The following is a 15637-nucleotide window of genomic DNA, read 5'->3' as shown; positions in this document are numbered from 1 at the left end:
GGGCAGTTCCTGCCCCTCGAGCCCTCTCTTGGTTTCCTTCTGAGGAACTTACACCCACACTCCTGTGTTGCACCCCCCAGCCCCAGATGAGGCCCTTGAGGGAGGGCTGTCTGTGTGCCCCCCTTGGAGTGGCCTTACTCACTTCATGATGAAGCAGTAGTACTGGGGAGAGGGCGATACTGATCTGTGGTCAGCTGTGGTTCTGGTGTGTTTCTGTTTTCCTTACTCACCACCTAGCTCAGGGCTTTGTTCTGTTAATGAAGGGTCACAGAGACGGAGAGAGGCATACACACAGACACAGAGGAAGGGACAGTGACAGTTTGGGCAGTGTTTCCTGTTTATTTTTAGTGATTTCAAATCAGAGCACGTTGTCAGTAGCCAGAAATGTACATCAGGAGCCTCTGGTGTTTTGTGTTTTTTAAAATTTGGAATTCAACAGGTTTAATTTTTCTTTTAGCGTCAGCTGATTTTGAACCATAAAGTGTTCAAAGCAGATGTTAGAATGTATGTATCCTCAGAAAAGCCCCGTGTTGTTATTTTATAAACTTGTGTGCTTACAGAAATCACTTAATTTACCAGTTTTAGTACCTTCTTGGGATTTAGGACCCATAGTCCACACAGGAAAATGTAGCAAAACCTTGGAATCACATGGCTGGCCTGTGTGGGGCGAGAACAGCTGACTGCGAGAGCCAGCAGTAGGAGGGCATGCTCCGCGTTTATACGCAGTAAGCACGATGACTGTTGCAGTGTTTACACCTCTATTTTTGGATTCCAAGATTTAATATCAACAATCTTTACTTTTGGATTCACTGCTACATTTCCAGTTTTGGAGACAGTGCAATATAATTGTCTGTGTGTGTGAAATATCGTTTCCCTGTGATGGTTTTGTATGGGGATAACACACCCTAGAGAAAGGTAGTTTAACATTACTGTCACCATTTCAGCAGGTAAAACGTTGCCTCTTATTTTGAGCAGAGTTTAATCTTGAAATAGAAGCCGAATGGGAGCGGAGGATTCCTGGTTGGAATGTGTGGGTGATAAGGTGAGAGGCAGGGATGGGTCTAGATTACAGAGGTCTTGGCAAGCTAGGTAGAGGAGGTTAGACAATCTTGTAGACAGCAAGCAGGGAGTTGCTAAGAGTTTTGAACAGGAGGTGAAATGTAAATGATATGCTTAGTTTTCTTTCTCCAGCCCCACAAAGAAAGTCTGTACAAAAGAAGAGGAAATGGAGAATATGTAAGAGAACTCCCATCTCCTATATTTTTTCCCTGTGCTCATCAAAGGAAATTTGGAAATCAGAGAAAAAAATTACCCTTAGTTTCATTATTTAAATTCAGTTGTTGGTCACATTTTTGCCAATTTTCTCCTAGTCTATTTTTTATGATGTTTTTCCCTTAAATTAAAAAAAAAATTAGATATACTTAACATGCAATACAATTTTAAGAACAGGTCTTAGGCAGTGAATGTTCAACAGATTTGACAATTATATGTATGCATGTAACCATAATCCCAGATCTAGAACCTTGCCGTCAATCAAGAAAATTTCCTTGTGCCTTTTCCTGTTTTTCCTTGTTAAATATATTTTTTGCAATCTCATATATGTATAATTTTGAATTCTTTTTAAAAAAATTTCTTTAGCATTATGATATAAATGTGCTTTCATGTGATTAGATATCTTTCATTATTTTTATTTATTTATTTATTTGCTGAGGAAGATTTGCCCTGAGCTAACATCTGTGCCAATCTTCCTCTTTTCTTTTTCAGTCTGTGGGCCATCAGCATGGCATGGCCACTGACAGAACAGTGTAGGTCTGTACCGGGAACCGAACCTGGGCCGCCAAAACAGAGCATGCTAACTTAACCACTAGACCACTGGGGCTTAGATATCTTCTAAAAACATCATTTTAATGGCTGCCTAATTTTCCATTATATGGATATATCATTGTTTACTTAACTGTTTTCCATTTTGAGACATTTAAACTGTTTCCGTATTTCTACTATTAAAAGTAACACCACTATTAACACAAAGAGACCTTGTGAAGGAATTAATAAAATGACTTGTTGGTAAGTTGCATAAAGCAGATAAAGGAGAGGAAGAGTTAAAGAAAATTCCAAAGGGTTAGACAGAATGTAGAAGGTGAGCAGAGAATTCTGTTTTAGGGGGAAGCAGAGGTCAATGAGGATGAGATTGGCTTTGTCCAGATTGAATTTGAGATCTAGTGAGATGTCAGAACTACTCTGTATGTAACTGGAAATAATGGAATTAAGACATCCTAGTGTCCTGGGAACAGAAGTCATAGTAGAAAGGGTGACCGAGAACTGAGTATTGAGAGAAGAGCATTGTGCCAAGGATTCAGCTTGGCTCTACCTTGAGCTCTAGTGCTGGTATTTTGTTTTTTTGAAATTTGTGTACTTGTTCACTGGATAAAATGATGACTTTGAGGCATTCATTTGACTTCTATATTCAAGTCGTTCCGAGATTCAGAATGTGTTTTACTTTCTGTTTCGCTTCACACGAAGACCTACTAAGGTGGTTGGTGCTAATTCTGAGAAAGAAAACTGGTGTGGGATCTCTAACTTGATCTTGGCTAACGTTAGAGCAGCTGCCATTTGGTTTTCTTGCAGTTCTGCTGGATTCTTTCCCACTAAAAGGGGGTTGACATTCGCGTAAGAAAGTTAAATTACTTGAATTAGCAGAAGTTACTGGAGAATGGAAAAAATAATTTAATAGGAAATAATCATTGGTTTTTGTGTAAATGAGGGAGTTAAACACGTTCACGTGTTTACTGCCTTTACCTCCTAAAATCACACAAAAATTACTGAAAAGAAATAAAACTCACATGGACAAAGTAAAATAGAGAGGAGAGCTCAGAATCAACACTTTGGAACCTAGAAAGCAAATGAACTGGTGGTCACTATCTTGGCTGGTCTGAGGTAGCTGAACCCCAAACAGCAGCAAGAAAAGTCTGGAAGTAGCCAGCTCACAGCACGTTAACTCCAGGAAGGTTCAGAAAGATACTTTTCAAAGTAAGGGTACATGGGGGCAAAAACAGGGGACTTGGTGGAAATCTGTATAAGTAGCTGGAACTCACAGTCCTACCCCACTCCGTCCAGACCAGGCAGCTAGGTGACTGCTTCTCCCCAAACCCAGCAACAGGCTGAAGGTTTGTTTACTCTCTAGAGAGGCTAAACTGAGGGGAACCTGGACTCCGGGATTAGGCACAGCTGGGAGCAGTGGGTACCTTTCTGAAAGCAGGGGAGCACGTTGAATGGAAAGATCCTCAACTCTCTTCACCACTCAGCTCCCAGGTTCCTTATGCCTTTGGTCAGGAGACAGGTGATTCTTCTCTGGAGAATCAGACAAGCCCAAGAGAAAAGACTGAAAGGCACCAATGTAAGGAGAGTTCTTAAAGGGTGAAAGGATGATGGTGGTAAGGAACTAGCCCAGCCACTCTCACGACAGGTGAATGCCCCACTCAGACAGAGCTCCCATTCTTAATACGACTGGAGGTGGCATTGTCAGAGCACCCTCTCTCTTGACACTATGCTGACATTAAGACTATCAATCAGCTTTCCATGGTTTTTGAACTTGATACAAATGTACCTGGAGGAGGCTCAGCTCAAATATCTTTCTCTTTCCCTTGCATCTTTCTCCTCCCACCCTCAATCCTCTTCTGCCTTTGTGGCATCTCTGTCATCTGATGGGCAAGTGATAGGTCAAGAGGGTGGGAAAAAAACAAAGTCCTTTCCTTCACACACTTTCTCCCTTTTGTCTCCTTAGAACTAAATGTTGATGTATTCCTCAAAACTGTACCTTGTATTTGTATTTGATCTGTGTTCAAATTCTATTGATTCTCTGTTCTTGATCTCTCACGGACAGATTTCTTTTCTTCCATACAGTTGTCAATACTCTGATCCTTTTAGAAACTAAATATCTAAAAGGATCAAATTATTTTTAGAAACAATCAGTATGTGTTAAATCTAGTTTACACCAATTGATCATAACAATTATCGACTAAATATTGCTGCTGACAGCAGCAGCAGCAGCAGTAACAGCAATGAAAACAGATTTTTTTTTAGTCTATATAAATCTGAACAGTGTATACCTAATAGATTATGAAAGAAATGACTGACAAAGGAAATCTAAGTAAAAATGGTGACATTCTTGTGAGTTAGGAAAATAGTAGGTGCACGAGATTTCTGTTACTTTAATCTTGTCTTTTAAATTTGGCTACATATTAAAAATTTTAATTGGGCAATTTAACCTTTTAAACTTCCTTTTTTGTTCATTTGTTTGTTATTCCCTTTCTTTAACTGTTAAGCTTCTTTTATCATTTTAAGATGTTCCTTCTGCCTCATTTAGGAAATCAGGTTGCATAAAATAGCTGCTATGTCCTTGAAAGCCCTGCTAATACAGATTTAAAGTATGACCGGGAATGTGTAACAATAATAAGGTTGTAGTCATCGACTTTAGAAATCTTTTAAATCCTCTTCCGGATTTCCGGATGCTCTAAAACAGACCTCACAACTGTCACAAGTGCGTGTTTCTTAGTCACAAGTAAACAGCGCACTCTCTTTGGTTCTGGTTCCGTGAATATTTTCTCAAAAGTATAGAGTTCTACCCATGAAGAAGGTTTTATGTTAAAAATGTGGACGACCTTGCTGGAGTGGCCTCACCCCTGTATGCCGTGGTTTTAGTCCCTCCTGCCTTGCTGAGACCTGTGCTTATGACAGACAAGGGCACTGGGAGATTGCTTTGGCTCAAGGAATCACATTTAACTCAAGTGAACATGTTTGGAATAATAACTTCTGGAAATTCTTGTCTGAAAATTTTAATTGTATGGATGATATTATGTAGCAGTGACATTACATATTTAATATGATAGAGAATAAAGTTAGTCCTGCACGGGACTTCCTAGTGTAATCTAGTAAGTTGTCATACTGATTTAATTAAATTTTGGTCTCTAGAGTTGGTGCTAAGGACATGTCTTTATGTTAAAATAAGGGATTTTAATGGTTTCGCAAGTTCAGATAACTTTTAAACAGCCGTGTTCATTCACGTAGATGGCGAGGTTTAAAAAGAGACTTTATGCCTAGTCTGAAGTGAAAACTACAGTAGGTTTATTGTGGTAATTAAAAGACGTAGTTTGGCTTTAGAAACAAATTACTGATTAAACAAATTGCCAGAAAATTAGATTAAGTGCTAATTGAAAGTTTAGAAGTTTTGCCATTTGTTTGCTAATCAGAGCATCAGTTTAAAAGATATTCGTCTGCTCTGATACTCAATCCCTTGAACATAATTCCAAATGCTGTGGGATTTTTCTCCTTGTTTTTGCTTATCAATAATTATTTATCCATAATTACTTTAAAAAGGGTTTGACAGGTCTTTTATCATTGGGACCATTAAGAATTCTTAAATTTGGTGTTACCAAAAGTAACTTGACATTATATGTATGTTGTTTATTATTTATTACTTTTATGTTAGCAAATTTTGTTAGAATTTTAGTTCTTGTTCTTAGAGTTTGAATTTTTAATACAAATTCTAGTATGTTTAGAAGCAGTCTTCTCTGTTCAAATATCTGATTTAGAGATTTAAAGTAAATCTTGCTTATGTTCACATTTTTTATTTTGGATGTAAATTTTTTAATTTATTTTTTTGGTGAGGAAGATTGGCTCTGAGCTAACATCAAGTGCCAGTCTTCCTGTATTTTGTATATGGGCTGCTGCCACAGCATGGCTTGATGAGCAGTGTGTAAATCCACACCTGGGATCTGAACCTGCTTACCCCTGGCCGCTGAAGTGGAGTGTGCAGACTTAACTGCTACGCCACTGGGCCAGCCCTGGATGTAATTATTTTTAAAAATTGTACTGGGCTAGGCCTGGATGTAATTATTTTAAAAAATTGCATCCGTGGTAAATGTTGATGAACTACTATGAGATTTTCTTATTTTCTTTCAAGATCCAGTTTTACCATATCCTTTTTTTTTTTTTTAAGATTTTATTTTTCCTTTTTCTCCCCCAAGTCTCCCAGTACATAGTTATATATTTTTAGTTGTGGGTCCTTCTAGTTGTGGCATGTGGGATGCCACCTCAGCATGGCTTGATGAGCGGGTGCCATGTCTGCGCCCAGGATCCGAACTGGTGAATTCCTGGGCCGCCGAAGTGGAGTGCGCGAACTTAACCACTCCGTCACGTGGCTGGCCCCATACCATATCTATTTAAATGCATCTTTTGGGCTAACGCAAAATACTATGAGAAGAATGCATGATGACCTAGCTTCAAAATTGCATTTACTAGGTCCTCCCTCTGGTTCTAAATGCTTGATTAAATCATTTTGATTTCTTTTCAGTAAATGATTATGGAATGAATGAATGAATGAACTCGATGAAAAAACTCAGAGGTATCATTGAAATTGTTACTTGCATGAGGTCTTAATATAACTAGTGCTAGAGAAAAAAATGATCCTTTTTAATTTGCTTGAATATTCTCTATTTAACATCATTCGTATAGTCCTTTTTTGTTAGAAAATTTACTTTTTAGGTAGAATATCAAGAAAGTTTATTCCATAGCTATGATGTCATTATTGCCATTTATAGTTGATATGCAGCTGTATTACATAATTGTATGAAATTGTAGTTTCCCAGGTCAAAGAGGGAGAAACGTTCTTGAAGTCATTTAGTTTATTCTGCTTTTATCCAAGAAAGTTGATACCTAGTCATCTAGCAAGTATCTTGTAAAGCACAGAGAAGATGACGTAAGGTGACTTGTTATACTGTAGTAAAAGTGGTCCCTGATCACACTATGTGCCTGTTTTACCTGAGCCTTAAATATTAATAGTGCTGACAAATATATAACTAAAGGAAATTGAAAGTATTTGTTAAATAGTTATTTGTTTAATAACTCTCACTGCGTTGTCCTTAGCTTCAGTTTTGTTCATTGTTAATCTTGGCAGGTATTTAGTGAGTAGCTACTAGCTAGCCACATTCTGCTCTTTTATAATGTGCCAGTCATTTTCGTTCAACAACAACAAAATGTCAACCAGAATCGTGGTGTAAAATTAGTAGTTTCTATGGAGATAGAGAGTTTGGGGACATTGAGGGTTTTTTTGGTCTGCACTAATTTAAATAACTGTTTAAACATATTAATGGTTGCATTTTGATATTGCAAGTCAAGAAGTAAGAAGTTGTTTGTTTAATCAAAATCTGATGAAAATAAACCTTCTTCCTCTTTTGCTTTTTGGGCCGTGCACTTGGGAACCTTTTGGTCTCTTTCACATTTGGCCAACTTTGAAATTTATTTTTTTGTGCCATAGTTAACAGTGTTCAGCAGTAAACTAAAGAACAGGAAATTAAGAGAGCAGGCAGCCCCTCCCAGCAGGCAGCTGTTAGGTCCTCAGCCTTGCCTGCTGCGGTGTCCCCTTCCTCTCCCTCAGGATGCTGCACTGCCAGTTCTGAGTCACAATTGAGCTGGAACCATAGAGGTTCTTAACTAATATTAGTGTGATTTTAGGATTGTCAGATTTAGCAAATAAAAATATAGGGTGCTTCATTAAATTTGAATTTCAGATAAGCGAGGAATAGTTTTCATTTATGTTCCATGCAATATATGGGACATAATTGACCTAAAAGTTTTTTGTTTATGTGAAATTCAGATTAAACTGGTGTCCAGTATTTTGTCTGGCACCTGGGTTATTTCCATTTATTGTGTATTAGGTGCTAGGAATTCAGAAATTAGTAAGAAGTCCTTGAGGGGCTCAAAATCTAAATGGGAGAGATGTGAGGAAGGGATATGAAAAACAGGAACACCAGAGAGGAAACTGTTGCAGTAAGCGAAATGTTTGATGATGGGGGTCTGAACCAGACGGCGAGGATGAAGATTGTTGTATTTTACTTCTCTGTTAATGCTGAGCAATGTCATCAGCTTAGACCTGAATGCCCTCAGGAAGATAAACAGTTCCCATGGGTCCTGTTGAGAGCCACTGGCAGGCCAGAAACTTGGGAAGGAGTTGATGGGAAAGGAGAGATGGGAAAATGGGAAAGCAAGAAAATGATAAATGGTTGGGGGAAGCAGAGGAAAAAGAGAGATGTAAGAAGTCAGGTCTATCTGTGGTCTTCAGGGGTGGAGGCGGAGGGGTGTGTCAGAGAAAGAACCTTGAGTACCCTCCGTGCGTGTCATGGTGCTGTGTTGCCTTGAAAAACTCACAAGTTCTTTGGACCTCCCTTTTCTTATTTGTAAAATGAAGGAGCTGGATGAGCTAGTCTCTGACAACTCAGTGGAATCCCTAATCCCAGGTTTTTTATCTTTGAGAAGGGGTTGTCCAGATTTTAACACTTGTTCCTCCCATTCCCCCAGCCTTGCTTTCTGTCCTTATAGCCACTTTTCTGGAGGCCAGGCTAGTGCCTTCATGCCTTTAGTTTGATTCTCAACATTCAGTGTTTATTATAATACCTTTGGAATGAAAATGAATTGACTACCTCAAAGACACTTATTTCTTAAACTAATTTTACTTTGCATCGACACCAGCGTAGATTAAAATAAAATAGTTGAAAAATAAATCCTTGTATACTTCAAAAATTCCTTTTTGTTCATTTTTGATAATCCATTCCTGAATGAATAAAATAGAAGGCTTAGGGCTAGAGCCTCATATATTTAAATACATTATAGAGACAGTTTGTGACTTTATAAATACCTGGGTGCATTTTAATGTACCCCCATAGACGCTGTACACAACTGCTCTGTGGTGGGGAGTGATGCTCGTGGCTACTTGTGCTCGTGATGTATTTGCATAAGCATGCAACTGCCTTTACCTGTTTATTAATGTTACCTATTCAATAATCCGTTTAAAACCTGGGCTATAAATCAGAAGTGTCTGCCAGTGATGAGGGAAGATTTAATGGAAGCAAATTTACCATTTTGGACAGTGATTTTTAACCGTTTTTAGATCTTGGAAGTCTTTTGAAAATCTGATGAAGACAACTGGATCTTTTCCCAAATTGGACTCACATCTACAAAATGTTGCAGAAAAATCAGGGGATTTAGAGACCCTCCTGGCCCCCAAGCCCATTCATGGATGATCCAGTTTTAAACTTTTGATTTTGGAGCTCAACTGTACAGCTAAACTGATCCATTCATTCAATCCTTCCACCATTCATTCATAAGCTACGCTATAGGCATTGTGCAAGGCTCTGATCAACTCTCTCCTGACAGGAATAATCTTGTTCAAACAAATTCAAGAGCCCATTTTCATCTTGAAATTAAAGGCATAACTCATAGAGTGTATTCTCTAACTTAGGCTTTTTATAGATTTAGGACTGATTTGGTGTGTCCCAAGAGGAGGAACAGCAGCTGCCTAGTTTATCATCTATATTCCTCTTGCTTCAGTACAGCTTTTCTTAATTTCCCTTTGGTTATCCATTTCCATTCTTATCTTTATAGTATAGTCACACCATTTTCGATTGTCTTTCTCCCTACGTCTTTATTTATAAACATTTCTTTGTGCTTCCATAAAGGCATCATCTTTAATGCCATACAATATTACACTAAGTTAATGTACCTCTCTGATATTGAACATAAAGGTTATTTCCAAGCTTGCACTTTTTGGAGAGTGTTGCAAATGACTGTTTTAATTAGTTTTTTCAGTCTTGTCTTGAATTAGTTTCTTAGGACAGATTCTCAAGGATGGGAGCAATGGTTCTTTCGTTTATGTCATTTTTATTAGGCACCTATTATGTGCCAGGCTGGGTCAGAGGCTTGACCATTTCCATGACACTTGATGTGCTTTGACATTTTCCCAAATGTACTAGAGAACTGCTCAACCAGTTGAGTCAGCTCTTAATTGTCCAGCCCAATAGATCCGCAATTCCTCATTGTTCATGTGGTGAATGTTTAGAAGTAAACTAAATAAAGCATTACAAGGAAGGCAAATCTGAAGAAATGGCAATGTGTAGCTAAGCGAGATGTACTCGCCTTTAGGACCGTTTGCTGTTTAGATTTACACAACTCCATGTTCTTTTGATATGGTAAGCGAGAGAGGAAACTTTGACCAAATCACAGGTGTAGAACACTGTACAGAGTTAAACATCTTAGGCTAAATAACCTAGATTTATAAATTTGGTTAAAGCAGAACCAAAATACACAGTTTTATGAATGTATTTAGACTTTGAGTTCGCGAACATTTACTGGTTGCCTCATACGTGCCGGGGAAACAGATGTGAACATGACATCACATATGCCTGATGGGTGGGGAGAGGTAAACACATAATTGCCGTAGCATATGATATACACTGTAAGAGAGTTTATACGACCAGGAGTATAGAGGACTAGAAGTTTCTGAGTCCTTTCACCTAGAGTTTTTACTATAGAGAAGCTGTTTTTTGTTTTTTTATTTTTAGCTTTCTTGGTTTACTTTCACGTCTTGGGGGAGAGAAAAGCTTGTTAGAGAGAACAGTAAATATAAATGACTTAGTTGGGATGCAGTCTCAACCCAGTTTCTGAAATACATGTATAATTTAATGAAGAATCAAAAGCAAGTAATTAAAAGACTTTTGCCCTTTTGATTATAGTATGGCTGGCTGGTTGAAGAGAAGTCAGGTTGATGGTTATCTGAAAAGTCACAAGTTTCTTTGTGAACATAATTTCTGATAATCATTGGAAGGGACAAAAATAAAAGAACTGTGTATGCTGTCATTAGCCATAGCAAAAACATTCTAAAATGGTAATTTTTTTTAGTCATCTAAGCTAAATAGAGCAGAAGAGGTGCTCTACCTGCTTTTCTAGAACGCAGGGGTATAACCTGACAGCATGGGTTCAGTTGTAACTGCTGGTTACTAACTGTAATCACTGATGTTAACAAGCCTGTGCTGCTTTTGCCTCATTGGGGAATTGGAGATAATGGTACCCACTTGTTAGGGCTGCTGAATGCAATAGATACTGCTCTATGCTCCTCTTCATCAACCTCAGAGCAAGATTTGCTAGTGTTGACTTCTTCTTGCTTAAGACTCTCTTTGCTCCTGAGACCCCAAACTCTAGTTCTTTTCTTCTCCTACCTCCTACTCCTTTTCATTTGCCTTTCTTGGCTGTGCTTTTTCTATCTGATTTCTAAATGTTGGATGCCTGAGGGTCCTTTCCGAAACTTTTTTTGTTTACTCCTTTCCAAGGTGATCCATGAGTCCCATGGCTTTAAATATCATCTATATGCCCACGAGTCCTTATGTGTCTCCAGTCCGGACCTCTCTAGTCCTGAACTCCAGATTCATATGTCAGGTTGCCTCCTAGATATTGCTGCTTTAACACATTCCTAACTGGATCTCTGGATCTCCCCACCAAAACAAGCAAACAAAGGAAGCTTTTCCCTTTCCCAGTCATCTCTATCTTGGATAAATGACCTTACATCTATAACTCATCCTTGATTCTTTTCTTTCCTTCACCCCATAAGTCCAAGCCAGCAGCAAAACTACCTCTAGAGTATATTTTGAATCAGTCTATTTCTGTCTTCTCTGCTACCATCCTAGTACAAACCATCATCATCTCTTGCCACTTTCACAGGCTTCTAACTTGCCCCCTTCCTGTCTGTTCTGTACGTATCTGCCAGAATGATTTTTTTAAAAAGCAAAAATCGAATCATGTCACTTCTCTTTTAAGATCCACAGGTGACTTCCCATTGCACATAAGATAAAACCGAATCTCCTTTCCATAGCTTACACGTTTGGGCTCAGTTTCCACAGCTAGGAAATTTGGATAATTGTGATGTTAACTAGAATATAAGCTCCTGGAGGACATAGATTTTTATCTGCTTGTTCATTGCATGTTCCCAGTGCCTAGAACAGTGTGTGTACAGAATAGACATTTAATAGATATTTGTTGAATGAATAAACCTGTTCACATTATGGGCCCCCAATAGCCTTCTTCCCTCTTTCAGAGCAGCATATTATAGCTTAGTATTTTCTGCGTTGTACAGAAAGTCCAGAAAGGCTTCTGGTGCAGTATCTCCTTTCCTTTCCCTTCTTGCCTTCTACACATATCCACCCCCTGCCCCCGCCCACTCCCCTTTTATTCTTCAGATCTGAGGATATGTTTGGGTCGTTAGGAGAGGATAGATGAGTAAGCAGGACAAGAAACAGAATAGAAATTGAAAAGGAACTCTGAGAATAGTAGCAACAGCATTTTAAAAATGAGCATTTTACTATAGAAATCTTGGAATACTTGCAGAAATAGTTGAATAGTGTAATGAATCCTCATCTCTTCATCACCCAGTTTCAACGGTTATCACCTCATGGCCATTCTTTGAACAACCAGCATTTAATTTGGAAATTGCCTGTGGCAAAGGAATACCTAGTTCAGAGAGGTTTGCCTCACAGAGAGATTTTACCCAGGGTGTTGTTACTATATTGACATTTAGATATGATTTTAATCATATTTAGACATGATTTTAAGGATATTAGGTTCTGAAATATCTTTTCTGATTGGCTTTTTGTGAATGCCTGAAATTTCACTATTAGTTCAACTGTAAATTTGCAAATTGTGGATAGGCCTGAGAAGGGAACTACATGAAGCCCATTAGCAGTTATTTGTGTCTTAGTGTAAAGTGGTTAATCAGAAGCATGCTTAACTGGTAAGTAACCAAGAGCGGCCTTTGATGGAAGGTATGAAAGCCCAGGACCCTGGGGTGGGGATGGCCATATGAGATCAAGGAGTACTGTTCCAGAGGGTAGAAGGTGCTGCTCTGCTACTTCCCAGCTTTGCCTAGAGGTGGTCCTGGTCACAAAACCTATAGAAAGAGGTCCCCGTTCCAGTTTGGTGATGTTCCTGTCATCTGTCACCTGGGTTCCCTTTGACTGCCTGCAAAGACCTTGTGTAAGGCTGCCCAGGAGGTGCTTCCAGCTAACTCTGCTGCTTGTTTATTTTTAGGTATCTTGCAATATATTCAGAACTCTCCCTCCTAGTGACAGCAATGAATTTGATCCAGAAGAAGATGAACCTACCCTCGAGGCATCGTGGCCACACTTACAGGTACTTTGAACTACCATTTGTTAGAAAAGAAAGCTCCATTAACTCATTAGCTGATTAGCATGGGAATTCCTTGAAGGGCCTATGTTCACCAAGAAATCAAATTAGTGTACATTAATGGAAAGCTGGAGAATGCTTTTTTATGTTTCTTACTCTTGATAATTAGGATGCCAAAGGAATAAAATAATAAGTTTCAGTGTAATGCTTTAGTGGGGGCCCTCGTGGCTTGCAGGTCCAGCTAGCATTTCCTGTTCTTTTATTAGAGCTTCTATTTGGTCCTCCCTACTGGAGCCTCAGACAAGAGCAGAACTATTTTCACATTAATATTAGTTAGATGTGATTAGGTCACAGAGTACGCATCTCCTTTTCAGCAGTAGGTACCCTGGGGACTTTGAATGCCTGTCTTCATGATAACCACAAATGTGTTTCTTTAGTCTGGAAAGGCAAAAACAAATTGCAAGAGCTGTTTCACAGTTTTGTGAGGAAGCGCAACAGCTGAGACAGCTTGTGTGAAGGCCAGTTTTGTTCTCTTGCGCCAAGAGGCCATGTTTTCCAGTCATACTCATGTGCCGGGACAGATCAGGGCCACCCCTGCATCTCCTTTCTCAGCAGCAGGCCCATCTGTATTGCATTTACTTATCCATACCAGTCATTTTCCATCCTCCTTTCCTGGTTGCCTTCTTTCAAGGTCATCGTTTCTCATAAGAATAGAACAAGGAAATTTGAATGTAATGATCCTCAAGGCCGTCTTTCCGTTGAGTCAGAATGTTCTCAGAGGCTGGATGACAGTGAGCATGGAAGGAAGGGGTGGAAGAGAAGGAATATAACCTTGTGCCTCTTCCCCCTGGGGCAGAAGCCACTGCATCTTTGCACAAGTGTGCTCGCGGTTGCCAGCTGACATTCTGAAGAGCAGAAAACTGTGCAGCGGGGAGATAAAGCCTCAAGATAATTCTAAGAGTTTCTTTTTTTCCTCTACTTTAGAATTTTTGACATAAATTTGCAACTTTCCCTGTCCTGCTTTGGCAACTCAAAGTTGCTGCAGATGTACATGTGTGCTATTTCCCCTGGTTATGTAGAGAGCTTTCAGGGGCTCTGTTCTCAACTCTTACCCAGGCGTGTTATACATATGTATTCCTACTACCAAAGCCAAGTTTGAGTAAATTAGTTAAAACACTGTAATTGATTTACTATCTTAGATGCTTGATTTTACTTTTTAAGGTGCCAGACATACTATCTGCACTCTAAGAAATTTGCAGAACTATTTGTGCTTTTCATGGTATATCCCAGATTGTGACAAAAATCCAAAAAAAGAATTACTCTTTTGAGTGGGTGGACTTCTTGTCATGTCTTATTCTTAATGCTTGGCATCAGTTCATAGAAGTGCAATGTAGTCTAGAAGAAATTTGAAAAACAAAACAAACAAAAAAAGATAATCTGCTCAGGAGAGTTCCACATCTTACAGTGGAAAAGACAGGGAGAGAGATGTCTTCAGAGCTTCAGCTTGTCTTTTCTACACCCCGGAGAAGAGACAGCAGACCACTCTTGCGATTTGCAAAAGCTTTTTGAGTTCTCTAAATCGTGATCCCCATAGATGTGAATTTCTCCTAAAGTACAGTAAAGTTTAACTCAGAATTTTGGTTAATTCTTCCAAAGCTTAATGACTCTATAAAATATAGGACCAAATTAATTTCTAAAGCTCCTTTTTTTTGTTTTTGCTTTTTCTCCCCAAATCCCCCCAGTACATAGCTGTATATTTTTAGTTGTGGGTTCTTCTAGTTGTGGCATATGGGACGCCGCCTCAACATGGCCTGATGTGTCCCTCCATGTCTATGCCCAGGATCTGAACCGGTGAAACCCTGGACCTCTGAAGCGAAGTGTGTGAACCCAACCACTCAGAAATGGGGCCAGCCCCTAAAGCTCTTAAACTAAATTCTGCCACCAAAAATCTCTAGCTTACACTGTGTCATTACTACAGGAACATTAACCATTAGTTCATCTGAAATTCTAAAACCAGAGCAACAGGCAGGAATGATGATGAGACCTCTACCCTTATGGATATAAAGTCACAAACTGTATTCCAAAATGGGCTGATTTCATCTGTGTAGACATCCTGTTCGAACCTGTAAGCCTCTTGTCCTCTCTTTAGCTCAAGGGGAAATATGACTGATGCTGGATCAGGTAAAGGAAACCTACTCTTAAAATTCACAAATCAGTCTTCCTTCCTAGTAAAGGTCAAGTCAGTAGGCACACTGTTGCCTTCACCCTCTATTGCTTTACGCAAGTCTTTGTATAGGCTACTGACTTGTCTCAGGAATCCTGTCTTTCCGTTGTGTATTCTGACTCCACATGTTAGTCACTTTTCCGTTTTCACTGCTAGGTGGTTTTAGTATTGGCAAGAGCACTCATTGAATGTTTAAGAAATCTCCTTTTCAGTTCACGGTAAGTCTTTCTTGTCAGAGTGACCCATCGCTCAATTCAACACTTCCTTTTTTTTTTTTTTAAAGATTTTATTTTTCCTTTTTCTCCCCAAAGTCCCCCAATACATAGCTGTATGTTTTTAGTTGTGGGTCCTTCTAGTTGTGGCATGTGGGATGCTGCCTCAGCATGGCCTGGTGAGTGGTGCCATGTCTGC

General features: G+C 39.1%; 1 protein-coding gene across 8 annotated transcripts in view; it reads left to right on the top strand.

Moving 5' to 3' along the window:
• PPP2R5E (protein phosphatase 2 regulatory subunit B'epsilon) overlaps nt 1-15637 on the top strand; it is a 146881-nt gene that overhangs the window by 90174 nt on the left and 41070 nt on the right. For all 8 annotated transcript variants that reach the window (XM_070593988.1, XM_070593986.1, XM_070593987.1 and 5 more), the window contains one exon: nt 12907-13008. In XM_070593988.1, coding sequence (XP_070450089.1) covers nt 12907-13008 — 102 coding nt within the window. The remainder of the gene's footprint in view (nt 1-12906; nt 13009-15637) is intronic.

This window comes from Equus przewalskii, chromosome 25, assembly GCF_037783145.1.
Source record: "Equus przewalskii isolate Varuska chromosome 25, EquPr2, whole genome shotgun sequence".
Taxonomy (NCBI): domain Eukaryota; kingdom Metazoa; phylum Chordata; class Mammalia; order Perissodactyla; family Equidae; genus Equus; species Equus przewalskii.
This window is presented reverse-complemented; position numbering and strand designations above follow the sequence as displayed.